Source organism: Photinus pyralis, unplaced genomic scaffold, assembly GCF_008802855.1.
Source record: "Photinus pyralis isolate 1611_PpyrPB1 unplaced genomic scaffold, Ppyr1.3 Ppyr1.4_LG7, whole genome shotgun sequence".
Taxonomy (NCBI): Eukaryota; Metazoa; Arthropoda; class Insecta; order Coleoptera; family Lampyridae; genus Photinus; species Photinus pyralis.
The window spans coordinates 14,753,824-14,780,288 of NW_022170738.1; the positions used below are offsets into that span (position 1 = coordinate 14,753,824).

Below are 26,465 nucleotides of genomic sequence, written 5' to 3' on the forward strand. Positions count from 1 at the left end.
GGATAATACAAACGACATTCATCCACTCAACGCAGCAATGGTGAACGGCTACTCCATTGTAACATACCAGCGCCCATTACGAGCAAGCGATCCTTACGACAAAACAATTTACACCAATCGATCGCAACCAATCATTTGGGCAATCGGCCCGCTAAATCAACGTGATGAAGTCTCGTTCCACAGTCGCTGGACCAAGAAAGATCACTTTATAGACTTTGGGAGACCTGCAAAGTGGAATTGTCCCATGCCTGAAACGGATCAACCGCCAATGAAGATCGTTACCCCCCTGCACCAAACCCCAAAGTACCAAGACGTGACTAACCCGCCCGAGGATTACACTGAAGCGCCTCCTAGTCGTACTAGAAAACCACAACAGCGCCGAAGAGGTGAATCGACTAGAGGCAGTGATAGCGTTGCAAAGGATTCTGAACGCAGCACGTCCAAAACGCGCCAAAATGTACGAAGAGGCCAAACCACTTCTAATTCTGTGGAGAAACCGAAACCAGTACCCACTCCAGCGCCGGTTGCAAAAATAGCGCCCTGGGACATTCCTCCGATACAATGCTATGAACCCGAAGACGGCGTCTTCTATGCGCAGATGGGGCCAACCGGCGGTAAGCGTGGCTATCCTGCTATTACCGGACACGTGGGTTGGGGAATTTCCTGGTATATCAACGGGCTACTAATACCGGAGATCAACGTGGTGAGAGGTCAAACGTATACTTTCGTTGTGGAGGGAGGTTTAGACCCGGAGGTTCCTGCGAAGTACCATCCATTCTATATAACCGACGACCCCATCGGCGGATACGAACATAAAACGCCGGAAGAGAGAGCGGTATGTCGGTTTCGGCAGTAAATAACGTTGTCTTACGATCTCTTTTTAGAAAATCAGAATTTTTGCCGGAGCACGAGTGGATCGCGACGGAGTTGTACACCCTACAGGAGTGGGTAGATTGTGCAATTGGACTCCACAAGGTGACAGGGAAGCTGACGACTTTGAATCATTCGGCGCCTACCAACGGACGTTAGAGCTAAAATGCGATCAAGGCGAACCTGGTGTTATACAATTTACGCCCAACCGCAACACGCCAGATACCGTTTATTATCACGTAAGTGTAATAGCTCCCTTAATTGATAACTATATAATTGCTTTTTTAGTGCTTTACGCACCGTTATTTGGGATGGAAGATCAACGTCTTAGATTCTTGTGATGTAGAGGGTGCTCCGAGTCACGTTAAAGAATCCGTTGTTCATCCTGATTCCGGTGCCAAAATTGACAATTTCAAAGAATCCGAAGACGAGCTTGAGGGAAGCCCATCCATACTTTTCGAAACAAGAGTGAAAGCACCTAATACGTTAATTAATGGCGATTCCAAGGGTATGACAGAATTACCTCCCAGACCCATGGTTAATTCGAGCACATCTACTGATAAATTAAACGAAGAAAAAGTCTTTACAGTGTTTGCAACGCAGATGGAAAACAAACAAAATGAATCAGTAACGCCTCAAATAACGGAACTGCCAGTAGTGCAATTCGAAGACGTACCGATCTCAATGACCAAAATGCTTGCACCTCCAATGGTGCCTCCAATATTTAGTTCTCGGCCGCCCTACAAACCACTAGCACCCCAACTGTTAATAAAAAAGCCATATTACAGACCAATGATGAAGAATCCAATGATTTTAAAACAGTTTCCGTACAAATTTGAAGATCAGCTGTCGATACCGTCCCAAATATTTCCACAACACAAAAAACCTATGCCGCAGATGTATAAAAAAGTAATACCGGTAACTTTCATGGAAAGATCTGGAAATAACGTACGCGTCGAGGTATCCCCGGAACAAGCTTCGACCGAGAAGGAACCGCGAACTACGACTGAAAGCACATTCCGGCAAATAATTAACGTTGCGCCCAGCAAAATGCATTACAGCGAAAATATGCCGATCGCAGTTAACACGGGGTTTAAACCAGAAACGATTGTCATAGAAGGAGGCTTTAAGCCCATTGTAAGTAAGGAAAATCGGTATTCGAAAGTGGAGGGGCCTCAACTCGAATATGAGAGTGAAATCGGCATTATAGATGTTAACATGGATAAAAGTACACCTGCAGATACGCCATTTTTCAAAAATGGAAAACCCCTAAACCTGAAATTGAATTTGAGGAACAAAGGGCCCATGCTTGTAATAAAAGAGAGTCGGAGAGGAAGAGGGGATGCATACGACGATGAAATCGCCGATGCAGACGAACGTGTCGACTCCTACTACTTACCGCCCGATAACCAGCGCACCAAACCTGTGGTAAACATCATGAAACCCTCAAACATCGACGTTGCACCCGGAACTGTCGTCAGTTACGACGGTAAAAGAGTATCGGGTGCAAGCTTAACGGCCAAATATCCCAATGGCGGCAGTATTTTCGACAACAGATCGTCGAAAGCGGCGGAAATTATCAAAACCGGTCCACAGTACGGACCATTTCGAGGTGAACTTCCACCATTAGATCCCAATTTTATAAAGAAGAGTGCAACGCTTTTTCAAATTCCACGAGTACTGAGTCGTGATTTGGAAACGCCCGCTCCACAAGAGCCAACCAAGTTGGTACTAGTCAGGCAGTCGGATGGTGTAGATAATGTTGAGTTAGAGAATAAGAAGTTAAGTTAAATTAATGTAGATGACCAAATTCCTGATAGTACTACTTATTTTTGCAATTTAGTGATAGTTGTAATGTTAAGTTTTGAAATACTACAAATTTGTATATAGGTACTTAATAAGCATGTGGGAACAGTTATTTAGTCTTTCTGAATCAATTGTTACAACCTTATATAACAGAAAACCTCAGTTTGTGTTTGATACCTTTATCCTCAACAACGGTAAGTACACCTATATCTAAAAACTGACTAAGTATGGCTAAGCGGCGGTGTAGACGAGGTCAGACCAGCTTACACCAGGTAAGTGGTTACAGTTATCCCTTCAGACCGCGACAGACGCACTTTTTCACTAGACATATAAGTACGTGTACTTTCCGATGGTCGATACGAATCAATGTGTTTATTTTTTTAGATTACGACCGTAAATTGACTTGTGAAACAATGGACAAGTCGCTTTTAATCGATCTCATCAGAGAAAATCCAACTTTTTGGAATCAACGGGTTAACCGATACTGCAACAGGGATAAAAAAAGATGCAGTAAATAGACTCAGTTTTGGAATTAAAAATGGTCCTGTTGAATTCAACACAGTTTTCGATAAGATTCTACACGGATTAACCAACGTTAAAAAGTATTTCCACGACGCAATGGTACAAATGTACACGACTCTTCCAAGGAAGAATGTCTCATGTGCTTAGACGCTTGTTTAGCTAGATCGCAAAAATATAATTTACCCGAGTGACGAACTTCATGAAATCAAAATCTTCTAAATTCGGCCATGGGCTTGCCCTTCCACAATGGACCATGGTGTACTTTTTTTAAATAACCGTGTGGTTCCAAATACTACACTTTCAAGATAAAATTTTCTAAGAATTGCACGCTACCTACATCGGTACCACCAAGATGAAGCAATTAGCTTAGCTCGCATCAGTCATGGCGGACGGTGGAGATCAGGGCGTAAACGCTCCTGCTACTTGTACCGTTTGCAATAAAAATGCAACCAAAAAAGGGTCAGAAATATACAGGGTGCCCATTATGTATGGAATGTAGTATATATTTCGGTAAATATCGAATGTATACAACATTTTTCTATATAAAAGTTATTTAACATTTTATTTCAGAAAACAAACGAGTAACAAAAAGAATTAAATTTTTCTAAATGGCAGTGCGCCTTTTCATTAGGCTCATTTGATAGAGATTTTTTTAAACCAATTTCCAAATTCAAAAATTTCAATTTGCACCCATAATAATTCGTAATTACATTTTAGACGTTATTCCGTATATTTATTTGAAATAGTTCCGGTATAAGAAATGCGGTGTCAGCTTCTAACTGCGCTTCATTTTAAAAACTCAGTTTATCTTCTACCTTATTTGTTAAAACTTATCGAGAATTATACGACTTTTTGACGGAAATAAGGCTAGCAACAACATTTGAGTTTATAAAGAAAGAGATGCCGAGACCTTCCTACAGATGTAGTTAGCCTATGAACAATTACTAATATTGAGCGGCCTTTCATGTACAACGATGATATGTTGTGTAGATTTTCCTAAGGATATACCTTATTATTACCTTATTATGTCACAACTTATTCTCCTCCATCCTACCTCTGGTTAATCTTCCTATATTTCCTATATATGTATTAAATTGGTGTTCTCATGTTCTGTCAGTCAACAAATGAAGTAAATTCATTGTATAATGAGTAGGGTCAGGCGCTAAAGAAAATGTTATACATTCTGTACAATAAAAATAAAGCGAACTGCAATACGTTAATATGTTAAGAATTTTCAGATTCGAGTCTAAATTTTAATGCCACTCGATGTCCACCAAAACCAACTTGATATACAGTGCTATTCATTTAGAAATAGACATAGGGATTTCCTATATCTAGTTTTAAATGAAAGACGCCTGATCTTATGCAACCGAAATAACATGCGCACGCATTTTGCATTGTCATTCTAGATTTTAATAAAAACGACTGTAAATAGTATGCTTTTAGGTTATGATGAAGAGATATTAAATTCGGCCGCTATTTCTCTCAAGTATCTTATCGGATTCTTTTCCACAAAAATTAAAACATTCAGTTTCATATCCTCCGTTACCGTGTACGGTGTCTTACGTGGATCACATTTAAATAAGCGCTAATTTTAAAATGATCAACACAGAAAATAAAACTATTACCGGCACTATACCAATTGACAATATGAAGTTTTTCTTCAGTTAAATACATCGCGCACGAATGAAAATGCTACTTTTGAGATAAGAAAACGCTGCCGCAACTTTAGAGTTTAATAATTGTAGTTCACTGAAATAATAACTCGTACGATTTTACAATTTTTTATTTATTGTTCTTTCAAAGAAAAACAACAGGAAATGTCCACGTCTTCTCCCAGTAAAACAGAAGTGTATGAAAGGTGTGCTGTTTCCAAATCTAAGGGTGATATTTTTAAATTAAAAATAGAGCCTTAGCCACATTATCAAAATGACAAAACAAATTTGCTTAAATAAACAATCGCTCAAAATTGCTTAACAAGCATAAAATCATAGATAGTCCAAAAATGTTTCCTCTCAAACTACCAAAACCCGACTTATAACTATCAACAATGTGTATTTTCCAACCCATATTTGGTTGGGTGAAAGAATTGTAGTACACAATATCGGGCCACGTTGAATTTGGGGTGACTTCCAAAGTTGCGGGGCTGTTCTCGGGATCACACGTGTAATTTAGGGTACGATTGAATTTTTTAAACGTGAGGAAATCATCGTCCAGCCTCCGGTCTTGTTCCGGCTTGTGGGCGGCAATGCACAGCGAACCGGCTGAAATGTTGGCAATTACATACAAAATTGATGATTATAAACGCGTACCTGCAGTGGGCCTGGGTCGCCCTCTTCTGGAATACTCAACACCTGCGAGCACGCGAACTTTCGATTGCGCTTCATCGGAGAGCCTATCAAAGCCGCCGTGTGGTTCATCGGTTATGATTAGGGGATGGTACAACTCCGCACTATGGGGATTATTGCCTCCGTGCACTTTAAACGAGTAAGTTAGTCCTCGTCTCATCCATATTTCTGGAACTAGTAGACCGTTGATATACCATGCTAGAGTTGTGGAAGTTTGCTCTGAAAGATTGCCTTTGGATAAAGCCCTACGAAAATAAAACCTACTTGTCAGGCCTTGGTATCCCCGCTTGCCACCTGATGGTCCCAACTGTGCGCGGAAAAGTCTAACGTTCCTATCATAAATTTGGCCTTTCTCCCACGGCTCTAGCAGTTGACGATCGGTCGTTGTAAATGGGTAGCAGGTCATAATGGGGTCTTTGCTCTTGAATTCCACTTTAATATTGGTCTTGGGATAGTAGTCGTGAAACGTGGGTTCCTGGTTTTTGTCCAATCTTCCGATTGCCCAGATTATATAATCTGAACCATCCTCTGGGTATTCCAAATCTCCACTATCCGCTACAAATGGTGGGTTACTAGATATTGAACACTCCAGCAAACTACTTACGTGAAATCAGAAATCGGCGGAATGTGATGATGCTGATGCCATGCTCGCGTACTCCAGTGTGAACTTGATTGTTGTCTTGACCGCCAAGTAAATCGTCTTTGCAGACTCCTTTGTATTGCCCGAGCACTTTTACACACTGAAAGCCTTTCGTAATAATTATATTGAAAGAGTATTAGTGGTGGGTTTTACCGGTGTAAGAGCGGTGATGTTGTAGTCTGTTGCGTAAACTTGCGTTTCGTGAATGTGGGCAATTGCCACGTCCGATCCCAACATTTGACTCTTTGTCCTAGACCCGGACAGACCGAATGACATGTATTCATTATCCTCAACCTGACCAGCAAGTTGAATGGTGATTTGCGGGCCGAATATGTCCCAAGAAACTTGCAACTTTTTGTGCAGTTGTAAGCAGTTTGTTAGATCGCTTTTGTGTGGCTACAACTGGATGTTATAGTTCCTGTAAAACTTGAAGAACTTGTTACCAAAATTTTTACGAGAGATGGAGGTACGTTGAGCCCATTTGGTATTATAATAGATGCAAGACTTCTCTTGGCCTCATAATCGTAAATGCTGAACCAGTCTATGTTGAAAATGGTGAGGTCTCCTGGTAATTCTAATGATATCGTGACACCATCATACGTTCTTAATGGATCTAGACTGTGATAAAATGAGAAAAAAACTTCGTATTCGATCTACTTACTATCCGTATTCATCAGGAACTTTCGTACCCTTAGAGTCAGGTTGGGCGCCGATGCCCACCCAAAAATACGGCTCGCGCGCGATGCCATCAAACACAAAGTCGGGTATGCGAATAGTTTTGGCGTCGACCATTTCGATCGTGCCAGAAGTGACTTTGTTAATTTTTCCCGACAGTTGCGTTATCTTCTGTATTGAGGGTGGCTCGAACTCCTCCGGTATATAGATGTCGCCAAAGGTGTTTTGACTCCACAAATCGTAGATTGCAAACCATTTTATATCGGTAATTTTTTTATTGTCCGGAAGGGTTAGTGTGAAATCCTTGTTGAAGTATAACCGTAACACGTCAGTCCTAGAGAAACATTGGTGAATAGTTCGCGGTGCTTATAGTAACTCACTTTCCGTATTCATCGGGGACAATGAAACCTTGCGGTCCGGGTCTACTAGCCGCTCCGGCCCAGAAGAATGTATCCGCTCCTTGCCCATCGTAGTTAAATTTCGTCAAAAGCAACGTGTATTCGTCCACCGCGTACACATCCCCCGAAATTTGATGATGGTAATTGTTAAATTTTCCGATAAATTTTCCTTTGTATGGACCCTCATCATCTTGGGCATAAACTAAAATGAAACAACTGGTACAAGTGATCGGTTAAGTTAAGACTAAAGAATAATCCCACCAGCATCAGAAAAAGATTCTGCAAACTTGTTACAGCATTCAAAAATGTGTTGCTATTACTTATAGCAGCAGTGTATTTGCGAATTAAAGATTACAGAACGAAACAAGGATGAATCTTACGTGTTGAATTTATTTCAATTTATTAATTGAATTTATGTGTATAAACAATCTGTTGCTCAAATAAATGATTGTTACGTAATTTTGTTCGTTAAACTATAATTGATAATAATTTCATAAGCGAATTTATTTCTTAACAATTAACAATTTAAAAAAACGGGCAAAGAATACACGCGTTCACCAACTGTAGATATAGGTACACTAAGCAATGTTTGCTCCCATAGTTATTACGTAAAATAATTCTATATTCTATTTGATAACAATATATAACGATAAACAATAAAAATGGATGAATGCAAGCATTTATGAAAGCCATAAGTATTTGATGTCTACAATTTGTTGCTCAAAAAGTTAATGTAACATTGTTTTTGACACTTATTCAATAACATTTTTTATTTATTGCTATTCAGCGAGGGAACGCCGCCTCCATTATGGGCACTTTACCTCCTTCGGTGCCTATGGAGGAAATGTTTTACCTTTTATAAATTTATTATTGTTTGATTTAAGTTTTATTGTTCTCACCTAAAAAAGTATAAATATTTTTACATAGTCATATTTTAAACAAAGAGAACAGAATTATTTCATGCGTCCAGTCATTAAATAACGAAATTTTTCACTCAGATCAAATCCCCTAGAGCCACTCTGTATTATAATACTATAGTTTTTAATCGTTGCAATGCAAGTTTGATCAATACTGTTTGTCAATTTAACAAATATCAGAAAAAAATTCGGAGTGAAAGTTGCTACATTTAATGAAGAATCTTAAAATGAAACGACATTAAGGCTAATTTGGTTTAATAATTTTGAATTGGTCAAATTTTCTATTTTACAAGAAAAGAAATAAGCGGTATCTTTATGGCATTATTATAATACAATTTTTAAGAGGTATTTCCTCCGGTATTTCCATATGATAGTTTTCAAATTCCCGGCAGAACATTTTTCTGATGCAGTCATATTGTACCTAGGATGAGATTTGGGTTTTGAATATCAGCATGCGAAATATTGGAATGAAATATGGTCTGTCCGTATGTACGTTCGATCGGTTCGAAAATTGGCACACATGTTTTCGCTATTGTTGAGCTACATATTACATAAGTTACAAGCCAAAAACTGCCTCAGCCTCCAGAATTCTTTTGTACTTCTTATTACAAAGAACATATGAATGTCTGTTTTCTGTGTTAGTAAAAAATTGCGCATGTGCAACCCAACTTTTTTATTTATTATAGCATTTATAGTATTTTCGCTGTAGCTTTGGCGGTTTGTAATTAGGAATTCTTCCTTGTAAAGTGTATGGTACAAATCTCATTATATCTCAATTTACCGGAGAATTGCTAGGGGCGTTCTGAAATGCACAAAATTTAAGGTGAGAATGATACACATAAGTTAGAAAAGGACAAGACGGACAGAAGGACACCGTCGACTTCCCGATAAAGCTTCGATCGCTTTGCTCTACCGCTTAATAGTCAATAATGTTACTCAAAAAGGCACTTTTATGGCTAATTTTTTTACACGCCACTATATTAAATAGGAAAGTTTATTCATTTTTTAAATTTACGTAACATTTAGCGTAAGTTTGGAGTAAGATACCTACTATAAACTTAAATCTATCGGTTTTTTAATTAATTTATTGTTTTTGAAATTTTGGGAAAATGCACTACTGCACAAAGTAAATTCTCTTTTGTACGAGTAACAAGGCAAAACCATTATTTCCCTTGCCTAATGTACGAGTATGTCAAAACCATTCAAAAAATGTGTATAGTATTTAGAAATTTGTACCAGTTTTGAATTTGATTTTGATTATTTTTTAACGCAGCCCCACTTTTTTCTGAATAGATTCTGTACTAAAATATAAGGGTAGTTTGAATTTTGTAGAAGGAAACTAGAATTTGTTTCATATCTGTTACATTTTTAACGATTAGCTGGCTGTGAATTAACAGACCCAAAAAAAAAAAACATAATTAAATTCCATATTTAATCATGATCAAAAAGCAACCCTCGGAAGTGCGGAATACCGAAACGATTGCTCATATTACAAACTGTCTTCATTCGTCAACGTAAAAGAAAACAAGATACGAAGAATCGCATACGATTTAAAGTAGGGGAATTTTTTGACACTCAGCTAGCATTCGGAAACACGTCTTGGAATCCGGCTGATTCTTGAACTCATAGAAATCGATCGGCGAAAGTTTGGCATCGCTTTCTCTCTCCGTTATCGAGTTAGACGAAGAACAGACAGACGGGCAAAAACATCGCATAAGAGGAATTTCTTTTGAAAGATTCCCCTAAAAAGAGGGATATAATATTGAATAAAAAAAATTAGTTTCAACACTGCAAAATTTGATTTCCTGAGCACCCTGTATACATTTTTTGAACATACTAAGACCTAGGCATTATTTTAAAAAATTGTGAAAATAGCGGGTTTGTCCCATTTGCTTTCCAAAGGCACTCTTCCTGTTTTAAGGTTTCGCTTTCACCTGCATAGCAATTTTCGATTGCGACGGTTGTTATTTCTGGTGTCCATCAAAGTTTTTGTTTCTTTAATGGACTATGTTTAAAGGACCTACAAGTAAAGGACTGTTCAGAGTGGAAGCGGCGGGCGTCGCGTCGCGACTGACGTTTCATAGTAGGTACGATTTAACGCGGCGTTGGTCGCTCCCACCCAGAACCATGCGTTTGCTTACATTAGATTATTTTACGATCGACGCGACGCTCGCTGCTCCCACTCTGTACGGTCCACGTTTGTTGGTTGACCGTTATTTAATTATTCAAAATTCAAAAATTTGGGCGTATAGTTAGTCCCCCACTTTTGGAATTTTCAGAATATTTTTATTTCAATCGTTTGTTGGTCGTTTGTTGGTGTTTGTTAGTTACATTTTCACGTTTGTTGGTTGATTGCTATTTAATTATTCAAAATTCAAAAATTTGGGCGTATAGTTAGCCCCCCACTTTTAAAATTTTCAAAATATTTTTATGGCAATCGTTTGTTGGTGTTTGTTAGTTACATTTTCATGTTTGTTACGCAAGTTAGGATACGCATATACCTACTACTCAAATTTTGTATCAATACTTAAATATGGTATAATCATTTGGGGAGGCTCCTCACAAATGCAGTGACTAACAAACACACAACAAACGACCAACAAACGATTGAAATAAAAATATTCTGAAAATTCCAAAAGTGGGGGGCTAACTATACGCTCAAATTTTGAAATTTTAATAATTAAATAACGGTCAACCAACAAACGTCTAAATGTAACTAACAAACGACTAACAAACGATTGGCATAAAAATACTCGTAAAAATATTTTTAAAATTCAAAAAGTGGGGGGCTAACACTTGACACCGGTATAGGATTCCATTATCCTATATAGTAACTCAAACATTAAATCCGTTTCAATTCTATGTCATTTTTAACCAAATTCGCTCTGACCTCAATTGTAATTGGATATAGAAAATGCCTGTGAAACAATTTGGACCTCAATCTTTCGGGCAACTTTCTCATAGCCTTTATTGCGAACTTCCTATGCGTATGAGAGCGAGAGACAATGGAAGTCACCTCCGGTTAAAGAATATTGACCAAAACTTACTCAATTAGTCCCTTGACCATTGCCTACCTATTAATTGCTAAAAACAGAATTGGAAAATTCGAAACCGTTAGTGAGTTATCATGTCCACAGACGCACGGGCGGACGGACAGAAAGTCCAAAAGCATACACTCGCCTTTTGTCGATCGTTAATAATTATGAAAAAACACACGTGTTCGTAAAAATGTCAGTTCCTGCAGATATACAGTTGCGTTCTTGAACGCATCAAAAATGGTAATATTTCAATTAGTTATCGCGTAATCATAATTGACCAAGGGTTTATCTATGGCTAAAAAACATCCCTTCCTACAGATTTACTTAATCTATGAACAATTTCCAATATCGGGTGGCCTTTAACAGCCTACATAAGTTCCCTATATTTTTCTATGGGTCCATCTACCCCATACTCCATAAAAGAGCCTTAAGATCAAGACAATCTTCAAATTCTTCTGCTGTTCCAGAAGTATAAACAGAAAAATATTCATTTTTTATGAAAAGTAAAAGGGTTGACCCCTTTTATATTTCGACTTTTCCTCAATTTAATCTAGATCGTACCTCTTCAGACCACCGAGATGATCATGGTCTTTGAATATAAATATTCAAAGTCATGGTGGAGCGCAAGAAAGAAGCAACCCTGTCCTGAGACGAACTGCAAATTATGTTACATCGTGGCAATTGTCCGCGGGGAATTCCTCGTTTTCTTTAGTCAATTGTTTATAAGATAAAAAATTGTAATTGATTATTAACCAAAGTGTCAATTATTTAATGCATTACACTTTATATAAGTAGGAGTATCAGATATGTCGCAATTAATACTTATAATTTATGTATGTGCAAAATATTTTGTTATTATAATAATTGTTTGAACGTTCCTTTTTGCGATATAACTCAAAATTCAGGAGTAATGTGTATGAATATTTATATAAACCGCATTCCCTATTTCATTTACAGTACCTACAGTAAAAATTCCGGTGATTTCAACGTTAGGTCAGACCGCATGATCTGACAATCAGGCCATTGCAAAAGGTATTAATAAAACAATAAGGAAAATTAAAGAAAGTTCTTTGAACTACGAGTGTCCGTACATGAAACGTACTCACCTAACAAATTTCCAAAGCTATAAAGAAAAAATAAAAAAATTAGCGTCATCGTACGTTCATTATTCCGCGTAACTATATCCCATATGTGCACTACAATTCTAAAAACTTTTTTTCCTTCGAATTACACATTTCCCGTGCCACTAAACTTTCTAAAGACACCGCGCAAGGTGAACTGTAAATTGTAGGTGAGCTGTAAACCGGTTAAGTTCAAATATCGGTGTAACTCCACCTCTTGTAATCGAATGTACACGAGGATTAGTGTGATTAAGTGATTACTAATTCGAATTTCATTCATTAATGGTTGTCATTAAAATTTCCTTCTTGGATCGTTAACGGTAGGTAATCTTAGCGGTAAATTAAACAGAACGGTTGGTTGTGAGAAATGTCACCTGGTATTTTCAGGATTTTTGGAAAATATGCAAAATGGCCTTCTCATAAGATGTAATTTTCTGAAATTTTGATTCAGTCCACACCTATTCAAACCAATTAGAATGTTTGAAACCGGAAGGAAACAGTCCCTGTAACCAAAGGGCGAAATATTTCCAACTTAGTATTGTCCTATTTAAACCATTCATATAATTAATTTCATCTACTTACCCCACCCCCGGAATATTACCAACCGAATAAGCGCATGCCCCGGAAGAAAATTCGCCTCAAAAAAACACACCTGCAAGGATCTAGACAGAGCTGGGCAGAATACTTTCAAAAAGTATTTGAATACTAAATAGTAAATACTTTACACAAATCAAAGGTATTTGAATACTAAATACTTTTACGTCCAGCACAAGCGAATACTAGATACAGATACATTGAAAAGTATTCAATACTTAAAAAAATAAGTATTCAAATACTTTAGAATGTATTCGAATACTTTCAAAAGTATTCTAATACTATCAAAGGTATTCGAAAGTATTCGAATACTTTGAAAAGTATTTCATTATCTTACTTTGAAAAGTATTCGAATATTTGTCACTCAAATACATTAAAAATTTATAATAGTATACTAGATAAAAGGCTTAATACTACTTAAAAAATCAAGTTATACTTTGTATGGGGTTAGCTTTTTTTATATTTCTATTGAAAATACAAATTTAAGGGGAGTAAAAGCGTATTATTATTATTATATTATTATATAGGAGGTAACACTACCAGGACCTTTCTTATACCAGTTATATCCTTAAGAATACGCGTACCACTTTTCAAAGCAATCGTACGTCGTGCACATGATACGTACGCCTTTCTGAAATTAATCCTAGCGCTTTTGGAACATATCCATTTTTGACCATCCGTTTGTCAGTGTGCATGATAGTTTGTTTAGAAACGTGCGATCGCTTTGAAAATTGGTACACATGGTCTTAAGGATATAAGAAAGGTCCCTATTGTTTTTAAGTTAGGCAGACTACCGAGTCAAAAAGTTTCACTCCTGGTGCCTTTCTTTGAGGCTCGAAAAAAAAAATTGTCTGAGATCGACCCGGAAAAAACATTTTCTTATAGAATTTGGCCCGTAGAATCCATAATTTCAAACAGTTCCAAGAGTGGGCTACTAGTTCAAAAGTTACAGCCCTTTGAATTTTCTTTTGAAATTGGTTTTTTGTCAATAACTTTTTATTGAGAGGTCTAATCGAAAAAGTACGAATCGTTTTGGATTATACGCGCCAAAATTAATAAGAAAATGTTTTCCCGAATACTTCATCTCAAAGTATTCAAATACCTTCGAATACTTTACGAAGTTTCTTAATACTTTGCGAAGTATTCGAATACCTACTAAATATTTGTGAAAGTATTTGAGTTACAAATACCTACAAATGCTGCTTCCATAAAAGTATTTAATTACAAAGTATTTGAATACTTTAAAGGATTTGAATACTAAAAAGTATTTACAAAATTGAATACTGCCCAGCTCTGGATCTAGATTAATTCGCCTCCAGAAGATTCTCGCACTCCCGGAAACTGTGTCACCCGGAATATTTTCCTCCTTGAAAATTACCACGAGAATATTTGCCACCAATAATAACGCCCCTATGGAAAATTTAAAGGAAAACTTGTTCTTGTTTTAATCTTTGTAGAATCTCCATGTCCCTATTCACATGACATAGTAAGCTCTTGCCCCCGAATTATTCACAGGCATTGGGGTCCTGGAAGGTTTGCTCTCCAGAAACTAGTTTGCCCTTAGGGATATTGATTTCAATTGTTTATGTTGCTTCGTATATATTGAAAGTCTTTTAGCAGATTTTGAATAATACTCCTGTAGCGCTCACTTCATAGGATCTGTAACGTTTACCCTACTCTCAAATTTTATTATTTATTTCATCAGCAAAGTACAGTACCTACAGTAGTTACTTAGTTCTTAAACAGCAACATTAGTCTACAGTGTCTAAAACTCGAAAGAAACAGTCACTTAATGAAAGGGTGTATTCACTATCAACTGTTGATACTTCTTACTATAAATTAAGGGAAATCACTTCCACTCTCGCACAAACTTAATTCTAAATCCCACGGACGAATTGACGTAGCTCCCTAATCTTTAAGTTGACTTTCATTTACGTAAATGATTTATTGAATGACATGAACATACGGCATGCCTAAGTTTTCCTCCCTCGACGAGAAAATTAGCCTCCACAAAATTCATCAAGTTCATGATGACACATTAAAGAGTAACATTTTTCGAAATCGCTTACAGAAGAACTTCAAAATGCGAGCTTAGAAAAGGTGTTCTTGTTCTTTAATTAATTAATTGCAATTATTTTTAGTTGCCCATTATATTGTTCTGCCACTGGTTTTAATTAAATGACATTTGACTTTCAACATTTTTAGCGCATATCCATAAAAATAAGAAAATTCCCTATTGTGACCACTTTGTCTGTCCGCCCGTCTGTCCGTCCGTCCGCCCGGTCGCTACTAGATGAGCTATTGTTCTACTTTTTTCGCTATTTGGTTCGTTATGGCGACCAAGCAAGAAATGTGTTCTGCGTTTATTACTAAAAAAAGTTATAGTAAAAAATAAATTTTTTCATACCTATAGGTACCATAATTTTACACCTTTGCTGTTTATTAACCGATCGGCCTGTAGACTGTTTATAATACAAATTTAAAAATTGCTCTGAATACACAACGCTTGCCCTAAGCATCCGCCACCACACACCTCAAGCCGTTCGTTCTTGGGTTCTTACAGGCGCCTTCTTGTTTCGAGTGTATCTGCTGTTAGTTTTGTCCTAAGTCGAATTCCCTTGAATGAATTTTCCGGGAAGTTTTTTTTTAGTTTTCTTAGGGGCGCGAATTTCTGAGATGAAAATTCCTGGAGCGCATTTAACTGAGGCGACCATTTGGGGGAAGAATTTCACTCAATCCGTTTACGATATTGAGCGCATATAACTATCTAACTTTCCATTCTCTTGTTTGATCAATAAAATGGCGACAACCCAAGACAAGCCGATCACACTATCAAACACGTTAAACAACATTTCCTTGTCGTGGGAAAACACGTTCAATACCTTCAAAGACACAGTCACCTACAGCCTACAAATTCAAAATGAAGTTGGACGTTGGATCTGCGTGTATTGGTAACGTTAAACATTAAAATAAATAAACGATGTCCATTTTTCGCATATTTTAGGGGTAGTAAAACGCATTGTCAGGTCAAGAACTTGGCACCTTGTACGTGTTACAACTTCCGTATAAAATGGTTTGGTAGAGAATTGGAATCGGACTGGTTACACTTTAGAAGTGCAACAGAAACGCTTCAGTACTTTGTTATGCACGTAACTAGAGCGATTAAGTTTTCCAAAACGTCTGTTATTCGTAAAATTATTACCAATAGGTGACCACTTACTTTAATGTTTCATAAAACTGGCGAATTCTTTCCAGGCCGATATTACTAGAAACTGTTAATAAAGAAGACAAAACTCCACTAATTCAAGCTATAGAGCAGGACGATTTGCAATTAGTCACTTTCTTGCTAAACATCGGAGCTAACGTTAACAATCCAACTCTAATCACAAAAAGAACACCATTAATGGTTGCACTTTTTCTCCCAAATATGGGCATATGTAAACTTTTACTGAGCAAAGGTGCCAGCGTGTCTTCAGTCGACTGTAACCTCTTAACGGGGCTCCATTACGCTGTAGATTCTAATATCGCTGATTATGTTGAATTATGCTTGCAGCACAAGTTTAATATCAATGCGGTTGATAACAAAGGTTGGACCCCGTTACTGAGAGCTGTTGTTCTAGACTGTTCCGATGACATACTGTCGATATTGATACGTAATGGTGCAGATATTTCACTGAAAGACAAAGGCGGTTTTGATTTTGAGGCACATTTGAAGATGAATAATAGAGACTTTTACAGAGAATCAAAGGAAATCGTTGATGATACTGTTACCAAGTTAAGTTTGGAAAGAAGCAAATAAGCAATGTGGTAAAAATTTGTGTTACTAGAATAAGAAAAGTAAAGGACAATACCTCAATCATATTACCACCTAAGTGCATTCAAAAAACGTTTTCTGTTCTACAAAAATGTTGAAACACCGTTTTACAATACCTTAGCACCATATTTATCCAAATGAGTTTCAAATTTTATAAGTTCCACATGCTAGGATTTGAGCTTACAAATTATTTTTTGTTACTAGAAATGGCTCTTGGTTCTATAGCAGTTATCTTTGTTCCGGCAGAAATTTTCTTGAAATTGTGATCGATTTTTTTTTCTTCTACAGAATTAAACTAAATACTTATTTGTCTTATAACAATGACAGACATATGTTCATGTAATGGTCTTCATTTAAATTCGTTTGTGCTCCCTGAACGTCAAAGCCAAATGCAAAAAATTACCTCTACTAAAATAACGTGATGATGTTTCTACTGTAAAACTGAAACAAGGCATTGTCAACAAGGCATACGTTCGCATAGTAGTCCTCTTATAGCACCTTCAAAATCCTATGTGCCTCCTCGGCATACGAATTTATATGCTTTTTTCAATCCGAGAAACACTTTTGAAATAAACTGCTGTTGTACAGGGTGTTACATATAGCTATGTAAAAAAAATTGGATGGTAAAGGGGATAAAAAAAAGCAGTTTTTACAAACAAACGCGTTTCGTTTGAGATCCACTCTCAAGAAAGTGGTGAAATTTGCATTTTTTCTTTAATTTGTTTCACAGTAACCGTAAGGGTAAGAGTTAAAAAGACTCGTGGCACGTGTTTTGGACTATGCCCTTTCCAATTTTGCAAAATTTTATTCAAAATTCCTACCACCAAAGGGCGAAAAAATTCTGATTTCGACAAAATTTGCTATCTCGGGGTTTTTGAAAATACTGAAATTGGTTTTTGAAAATTCATTACGTTTTATAGTATCGTATCATTATTTGGAAATCACGGCTCATTTTTTATTTGTCAGAAAATGAACCCACCTGTTGGAAAGCGATACAAGGTGAAGTCATGAAGTGTACATTGTGTGGGGGCATTTTAAATCATGATTACAAGCAATTGCATGAACGAAAAGTCCACGATGGACAATATGTCAGGATTAAAACTGTAGGTGCTCCAAAGGACCCCTTTAGCCGCTGCAAGTGCCAATAAAAGACGGAAAATAAATACAAAATCTAATGAAGTAGGTACCTATGCCTATCTTTATGTTTCTCTTCTAGTGTTGATGGATACAGCACTGTACTAAAAATAAACTGTACCAATATAGACAAAGTCACTTCCGGTTGACGAATATTGATCAAAATTTAATCAATATTGTCTACCTATTGCTAAAAACAGACGAACGGATGGACGGACGGACAGAAAGTCCAAAATCATAAACTCGCTTTTTTTCGCTCGTTAATAAACTTGTTACAAACATAGCAAACGAGCTCCTGGGTCACTGAACATTTAATCAGTTGCTCCTTGGATGTTGATAAACAAAATACTGAAAACAGAATTGGAAAATTCGAAACCGTTTGGAAGTTATTATGTCCACAGACGGACCGACGGACAGACGGACAAAAAGTCCAAAGTCATGAACTCGCTAGGAGCTAGTTAATGAAGAAAAACGGAATGCTATGGTAGAAGAGGAAAATGAAATATTTAACTGGAACTGTTTGAAATTATGGATTCTACAGGCCACGTTCTATAAGAAAAATTTTTTTCCGGGTCGATCTGAGACAAATTTTTTTTCGGGGTGAAAGAAAGGCAGTGTATAACCTTCCTTTTTTCCAAAAATCGACTGCACCAAAATTTCTCGGGAAAACACTTTTTCTTATTATTTTGGTGCGTAGAATCCAAAACAATTCGTACTTTTTCGATCAGACTTCTCAATCAAAAGTTATAGACTAGAAACCAATTTCGAAAAAAAATTCAAAGGGCTGCAACTTTTGAACTAGTAGCCTAATCTTGGAACTGTTTGAAATTATGGATTCTACATGCCACGTTCTATAAGAAAAATTTTTTTCCGGGTCGATCTGTGACAATTTTTTTTTCGGGGCAAAAAAAAAGGTTTTTTTTCGGGGCAAAAAAAAAGGCAGTGTATAACCTTCCTTTTTTCCAAAAATCGACTGCACCAAAATTTCTCGGGAAAACACTTTTTCTTATTAATTTTGGTGCGTAGAATCCAAAACAATTCGTACTTTTTCGATCATACTTCTCAATCAAAAATTATAAAACCAATTTCGAAAGAAAATTCAAAGGGCTGTAACTTTTGAACTAGTAGCCCAATCTTGGAACTGTTTGAAATTATGGATTCTACAGGCCACGTTCTATAAGAAACATTTTTTTCCGGGACGATCTGGGACAATTTTTTTCGGGGCAAAAAAAGGCAGTGTATAACCTTCCTTTTTTTCCAAAAATGGACTGCACCAAAATTTCTCGGGAAAACACTTTGAAGACGTAAATTAATGTTTTTTTAGATATCACAAAACCTTCGAGAAAACAGAGGTTGGCGTTTAGAGGAAATGAGGGGTGACGGAAGATGGCAACTTTCGACAGATGGTAAATTTAATACTATAAACGTAATTTAAAAGCAGTATCAATATTGTAGCGTTTCTTTAGCGTACGATTATCTGTTGGCATTTTGCATTTCGAATGTTGGAAAATTTTTAATATCCCCCCCCTTTAAGAAACTGCTCCGTCCGTCCCTGGGCTCGACTTTGGTGTTGTCCGTGAGTAATCCAAAGATTTGTTTGAAACACCAGTGGAGAGTTTGGCTCACTGCGTAGCCAAGGATGTCAAGATCCCGAGGTATTGTCGTGGAATTCAAGTTTCGGTTTGGGCGCTACAGAGAGATCAAGGTTGGTAATGCGTGTTTCCTACAGGAGCAAGGGCGATTTCTTTATTATCTGGTACAAAAGAAGGGTTACGAAGACACAGCCCCAAGTCCCAGGCAATTCGTGTTCTGTAACATGAATTCGGTGACGGTACTTGAACGACCACCCCCTCGTGTCCCTTCCATTCTTGAGGAAAAAACAATCCACCGTCTTACGAATGGCTTGAGCGGTTCCTCTGGGGTTAAAGCAACAGACCAATATTTCCACCCCGGTGTCCTGGTATACCACCTCCGACATCGCATTGGCGATAAAGAACGAACGAAGACATAATCTTTCCGAGAAATATGACATGTTTTTCGAGAACATTCTAGAATAGTCGCATGCGTTCGGAAGCGTTCGAGATCTTTCGAGAAAGAGGAGGCGTTTGCTATATGAGCAAATCGAACTGAGTTACAGTCAGTTCCCATTTCATTTTAACTCCGAAGTAAGGACTAGTTTTCGCTGTCATAAATTGTGTATATGTGAGTATAATAAATGAATAACCTGATTAAATTTAAGTTACAACATACTTTAAGCAGGGGGAATACCACGTTTTCGGACCACCCCCTGACTGCAGAAGAGTTTGAATAAGAATGACCTATTCCTGATGTAGCTCAAATGGCGCTAAATTTTAAGGTATTATTTATGAAAGCATCTAAAGTTATTGAATTTTCATCTGTTCGCATCCGATTCTTTGAACTGCTTCAATTACTTATTTTTATTATTATTATCAATATTATCATAACTTGATTTCCAATCCAACGTGCAACTTTAAATCCGCCCCTGTATGTTGTATGAACAATATTCGCAAAGTATAACTATTGCCGAATATAAGTTTTGTATGTTTGTATTCAGTACATATACACACCATATGAATTTTTTATGCTTATCACACATTGTTTATTTTATTAACCCACTAATAACAAAATTAAACTACAAAGTGCTTCAACAAATTAGATAATGGAAACGAAATGAACCAGCCTTATAAATAAATACAATTCAACTATTGCCTCGTTTTCAAAAATGTCACGAATAAGTTATAAATATTTTTCACCTAGCATAATCAATTATAAAATGTTAAGGAATAGAGAACTCGGTCTAAAGCCTACCTTAGGCTATAGTGACGATATCTACCGCAAAGTGTATAGCAACATGGACGCGTACCTATCCAATATACCCATGCAACGATTTACCGCTGATCAGGGAGCAATTTTTAACTTGGAATTTAGCTTGGACGGGTAAGCGTTTGACACATCATGTTTTGTACACTAACAGATTGTCTGCAGAAAGCTGTTGGTGGCCGCTTGCGAAGAACGATCCGTATTACTCTTTGATGCGTCGGATCAGAGGCAAATCAAAAAAGTTAGCGAGGCCCATTGCAGTTGTGTGAATTGTGTCCGGTATGTAAGCCTGTAGAAATTGCCAGTTACTCTTACAATTGTAGGTTTCTGGACGATCACACGTTCGCCACGTGCTCCGATGACAACACTGTAAAACTATGGGATACGCGAAAGTTAAAAACAGAACTGAGAACCTATCGTGGACATGCTAACTGGGTGAGTTTTTGATTGTACGAATCACGTTACATTGTTCTTTTCAGGTCAAGAATATTGAATACTTGGAAAAGGATCAGATTATGATAACGTCAGCGTTTGACGGTAATGTTTACGCGTGGGATTTAAAGAATTGCTCTGAGAGTAGTACAATTTATAATAATGTTTTCGTAATGAATGGACTTATGAGGACTAAGCTGACGCCTGATGGTACAAAGATGATTATTTGTACAACTAGCGGATATATTATAATTATTCACGATTTAAATTTAGCCACACTAAGCAATGATCTAAAGTCGTTTAGGGTAGTACCTAGTGTTTGTTTTGCAAAACTTCTTAGTTACGGTTTGATTTTAGCCCCATCTGTATAGGTTAATGCAGTTAAGTGACCAAACATTTCCATCTGCGACTATATACAATCACCTTTTCAAACAAGATCGCAAATCAAATCGACTAGAATTCATCGACGATTTTCCAAATGAGGCCGAGGTTATTAGCTCTTTGCAAATACATCCAATGGGATGGTGCGCTTTGTCACGGAGTATTACCTCTGACGAGAGCGAGGAGGTGAGCATTCCTATTCTGTCATCCTAAACATGAATCACATCTCGTTTGTATGTGCTTGAATGGATTTTTAAGTCGTCTTTGAGGGTGAATCTGCCATAGAGGGTTGATACAATTTACATACAGTTTTCTTTCTTCAGGAAAAACTGATAGTATGTAGGTTGTGTTGCCTACTCATATTTTAATGAATTTATTTTGTTTGTAAAATAGTATAATAACGTTAAACCATTAAAATTTCCTTAATTAATTACTCGGTCCCCTGTTATAAAAATCTGAGAACAGTTTCTTAATTCATGTTAATTAAGCGCGCTTCCGACGATACCAAACACGACCCAACGGAACGGAATACGGCATCTTGTTTTCATTATCGGCGGCTAAAGGAAATTGCAAATTAAAGCACTTACTTTTTTATCTTCCATTTCCAACTCCTAGGAAAGAAATATATATGTCCGGAAGCTACAGTGTCTGATAAAAAAGCGCCCGTTTGAGCTTCTCCATGTACCAGGTGTTCTTTACAGCTGGTAGAAATCATACGAAAACCGCATCTCATCCGTTTATGGATAATACTGTGATACTCAATTATGAAGATTTAATAAAATGGTGTTTTAACAGTATTTATATGGTTATATTAGTCTATATCTCGATTAGTTTCATTGATACAACAATATAAATATGGTTATTTACAAGAGAATTTAAAAAATCAAATGTTTTACATTTATTCACGGGTAGCTAGATTAAATTTTGAAATCTTCCTTCTAAATTTATGTATAAATATATGTACGTCCTAGTGTACGTCATTATTTTTCTTTATATGTTCTTTATTTAATTTTGTATAAACCCAATATGGCGTCCATAAGAAATAAGATAGTATGCATATCAGACCTACTACTATGGTTTTGTTTGTATTTGTTATTTCTGTGGAAAAAATCACAACACTGATTTTTTTATATAAGTAGCATAAATATTGTTTAGCAATCTGGCCAGGAGAGAATGGTCGTTACAGTACACCTGATGCCAGTCTACAATCGTATGGTTTAATATGAAAAACATAAGTTAAATTACTTCCAAAATAATATTTTAATTAGAAAATGTACTCAGAGATGGCGACAGCTGTCATTTATTTTGAGAGTGCAAACTGCCAAACAAATCTAAGGAAGAACTATTATAGTGAAATGAGTTTAAATGTATACGGTTTACAAAACGTGTTGGTTATTCGGCTAGACGGATTTTGTTAAATTTTTTATGTGTCTCTGTGTGTCTCCGGATTGTTTAGATTCACACTTGGGCTCAATTGTATTATAATTTTTTTTTAAACTTTTTTTCGTCGATGTCGCACTCTACCATTTCGCGTACTGCCTATTGTGGCGCTATCCAAAACTCATAAGTCAGAGATCCTACCTCCCCAAGAAAATGTCTTTGTCTACTACTTTACGAAATGAAAATCTTTTGGTCATTATAAAAGATGCCAGCCAAAAGTATATTAGGGTAAGTTTCAGAAATGAGAATGATGTAACGTGAGCTATATCTCTCTATAAGAGTTTCATGAGAGCTTATAACAACAGGAAATGTAAATTATCTTCGAAATTATCCATTCGTGCATTTACTCATTCTTTTTTTTATTTGGGATGACAGTGTTGCAAATTCATTGTATACTTCCAGTGGACTTCGGTGCACGACATTCAAACACGCAATCCGCGTGATTACGAGGAAGCCTACCGATATATCCACGAGCCGGCAATCGAAGAAGACGAGGAGGAGTTATCCGAGAATGTTAACAGGCGGCCCACCGACATCTGGATGGGCTTCCTCACCAACGACGATCTAAACGCGTACAGAAATTCGCCGTTATTAAACATCCCAGAGAATTTTCATTCGACGATGGGCGTCATCAATAGCGGCATTATCGGTCAGGACATATTCAAACGACATTTTCGCAATAGGCCCGAGGATCGCAATCGCATCATACTCAATTTGCCTCGTTTGACGCATTTTATTAAAGAGAAAAGTGTCGGCAAAGGGTACATTAAGGAGTTGTGCTTTTCGAGCGACGGGCGGATTATTTGTTCTCCATACGATACCGGCATTCGACTGTTGGGATTTAACGATCAAATGCAAGAGCTGTGTTACTGTGTACCTAATCAACCTAGAGAATTATATACTATTGCCGAAATGAATAATTATCATCCTGACGTTGTTGTTAGTTGCAAATTTAACCCTAGACATTATCAGTTAGTGAGTGGTTGTTTGGGTGGTGAAATTGTGTGGTATAAACCCATTTTGTAAGTGCATCGAACACGGAATTTTTAAGCTTAGCTTGTTTGTATCTATACTTGTGTACAGGGTGAATTGCCCAAACTACCTCCCATTGTAGCATTTTGCATCTGTATAGATTTTTGACATCAGTTGTCGTCGTTTCATTTTCAAACCGCTCTATTGTTTTATGTTATACAAACGCTACTGAGATTAGTAAATTATTTGTACAATAAGATAAATTTATTAAACTGCAATACTGATGTGATTGTGTACTGTATGAAATTGTGGGCAACTATATAGATGTAAATTGTAATAAAATTGATTTCGTATTAATTAGTTAATGTATTTCTAAGATAATTTCTCAGAATTAACTAACAGAGCTGTTACTGCCATAATTGTACAAGCGTGTTATATTTTACTATAACAACTAAATTTATGAATACAAGTTTTTGGCATGTTTTTGTTTCATTTTTAGGGGAATTTCTTAGACCATATAGTACATGGACTGCTATTAGCCCTATGCTTTCAATACAAAATGGGTGGTCACCGATAGAGGGCACTGTAGTCGTGGGTATGTGAATCTCAGGGTAAACTAAAGTCGTATGAACACCACTCGGATCGCATAAAGAGTAGCTTTTATGGTAACCGCGTAGTACGGGAAGCTAAATACTCTTGGTTATCGTCTATACGTCCACAAATAAGAATAGGTTTGCTTTTTTTGCCATATCTGGGCATTTAATTAATTGACGTTTGTTAATTTATAGGGTGACAGCCTCAAATGGTGTCACATCGGACAGACTCGTTTACCCTGAAACGGACATACCCAGGCAATGTCCTTGACCATATTTTACTTACAATTAGCAGTCCATGTACTATATGGTCTAAGGGGAATTTCCTCGAAAGAAAGGGGGTGGGGGGGGTCTGACATTCAAAACGCGCCAACCGTCAATCATCCGCAAGCATTTGTTAATGCTCGATCAGGTTTTTAGTGAACCTCTATCAAGTGACTCTGTGCAAGCTGAAAATGCATTGGGCGATTGAACAGCGGTAAACCAGTGTTGGACAAGGAAAATAATAATATCAGGTACAGAAACATTGGGTGTATGTTTCGCCAGGTGTTTAAAACTGCAGTTTTTATGTGTCACAGGTTCTTCAAAGATGGCGGAGAAGGTGTGGAGGACGTTCCCTGCCCTGGACGGGCGTCAACATCCAGAACTGATGATATGTGCGATATCCCCAAGGTCGTGACGGACGACCAAAAGTAGGGGCGAGTATATGCTTTTGCGAAGACGTTCTGCAACGCGTTGAAGAACATCCCAGCCTTCTCGAAAACGTAATCACGGGTGACGAAATTGGGTTTTTGAATACATCCAGAAAACAATAACAACAATTCTTCCAGTGGACGTCCATATTTGATCCACTTTAAGTTACGACGTCCATGTAGCAAAAGTTTATACGTACAGTGGACGTCCGATGATTCTTATGGAATATTTAACAGGTGGTCCATAGAATAATTACTATTTGCGTCTAGTGGACGTATGTTCCAAGCAAATTCTAATACATCTATATACGCGGCTGCGCAGTGGGACAACATTAGCATTTTATTTTTTGAATATGGCTAACTTACGTGATTAACGTTCCGTTGATTGGCTGCGGTTGACTTTTCCTTTTTCTTTAAGATTGTGGTATATTATACATATATATGTGATCTAAGTATATATAATAGAAGAGAATATACCTATAAGTATGTACTTAATAGGTATTCTTTAGCGTAAGTTTATAAAATGCCCTATTTATAATAATTACAGGTAATGTTTTGGCCCAATATAAAAGAAATTATTTGTGTGTCAATAACCCGGGTCGGTGCATACATATGTAAGTATCTATTGTAAATTAGATCTCATTAATACCATTTTTCGTTTTAGAAGATGGGATGCATTTCAAACACATTCCCCAAGACAGTTTCGAAAAAGCAATCTGAACGGCTCAAAAGAGCATAAGGAAAAGGTGTGCATTTTTTGTTACACAGTTTTTGAATAGATATTCTTTTCAAAGTAGCTGTTTTACTTGTTAATCCAGTGCAATAAAACGTCTATAGGACGTACAGTATGTACATACATAAACTGTCCAAATCGTTGAAATTTGGACATCGCGGGAAATTGGTAACGCATCAATGAATCCAGCCACACCTGCCCCATAATTGGCCGTTTATTTGACACAAAACGGCATCCCAACGGCCCTACAATCTAGATTTTCTAAATGTGAAATCTTTCCTCAAATGAGATCACCATGGAACCCTAAGTACCGTAAAAGAGGCACGCGTACCTTTAAGGACCTTTCAGAATCCGCTTCCCTGGAAGCCTTCGAGTTGTGGAAAAAAGCTGGCAAAAGTGTGTCGACGCTCAAGGGGCGTATTTTAGAAAAAACGAGATTACAAACTTTAGTATAATTGTAATAGGTCTATAATTGCCCAAATCTTCACAATGCCAGTGCTTCCA

At 37.1% G+C, this 26,465-nt stretch overlaps 4 protein-coding genes across 4 annotated transcripts in view; 3 read left to right on the plus strand and 1 right to left on the minus strand.

Annotated features, from left to right (window-relative positions):
- The window catches only part of LOC116176806 (protein Skeletor, isoforms B/C), a 41,585-nt gene extending 38,747 nt beyond the window's left edge, over positions 1-2,838 (plus strand). Inside the window, exons 8-10 of the mRNA XM_031495575.1 lie at positions 2-835; positions 885-1,109; positions 1,159-2,838. Coding sequence (XP_031351435.1) covers positions 2-835; positions 885-1,109; positions 1,159-2,661 — 2,562 coding nt within the window. The 3' untranslated portion in view covers positions 2,662-2,838. The remainder of the gene's footprint in view (position 1; positions 836-884; positions 1,110-1,158) is intronic.
- Positions 2,839-4,966: 2,128 nt separating this feature from the next.
- Positions 4,967-12,487, minus strand: LOC116176807 (protein Skeletor, isoforms B/C). The gene is made up of 9 exons (XM_031495576.1): positions 12,321-12,487; positions 7,242-7,461; positions 6,848-7,195; positions 6,630-6,804; positions 6,340-6,582; positions 6,151-6,286; positions 5,811-6,101; positions 5,511-5,765; positions 4,967-5,462 (listed from the first exon to the last, which is right to left on the minus strand). Exons 1-9 carry the CDS (start codon positions 12,367-12,369, stop codon positions 5,146-5,148), a joined length of 2,034 nt encoding a protein of 677 aa, XP_031351436.1. The 5' UTR covers positions 12,370-12,487; the 3' UTR covers positions 4,967-5,145.
- Positions 12,488-16,047: 3,560 nt separating this feature from the next.
- On the plus strand, positions 16,048-16,862 carry LOC116175576 (fibronectin type 3 and ankyrin repeat domains 1 protein). Its single transcript, XM_031493757.1, has 2 exons — positions 16,048-16,137; positions 16,185-16,862. The coding sequence occupies exons 1-2, from the start codon at positions 16,073-16,075 to the stop codon at positions 16,726-16,728; spliced, it is 609 nt and encodes a 202-aa protein (XP_031349617.1). The 5' UTR covers positions 16,048-16,072; the 3' UTR covers positions 16,729-16,862.
- Positions 16,863-20,444: 3,582 nt separating this feature from the next.
- LOC116176778 (DDB1- and CUL4-associated factor 10 homolog) lies at positions 20,445-24,426 on the plus strand. The gene is made up of 6 exons (XM_031495537.1): positions 20,445-20,835; positions 20,884-20,997; positions 21,042-21,153; positions 21,198-21,455; positions 21,508-21,717; positions 23,374-24,426. Exons 1-6 carry the CDS (start codon positions 20,621-20,623, stop codon positions 23,995-23,997), a joined length of 1,533 nt encoding a protein of 510 aa, XP_031351397.1. The 5' UTR covers positions 20,445-20,620; the 3' UTR covers positions 23,998-24,426.
- Positions 24,427-26,465: the final 2,039 nt, after the last annotated feature.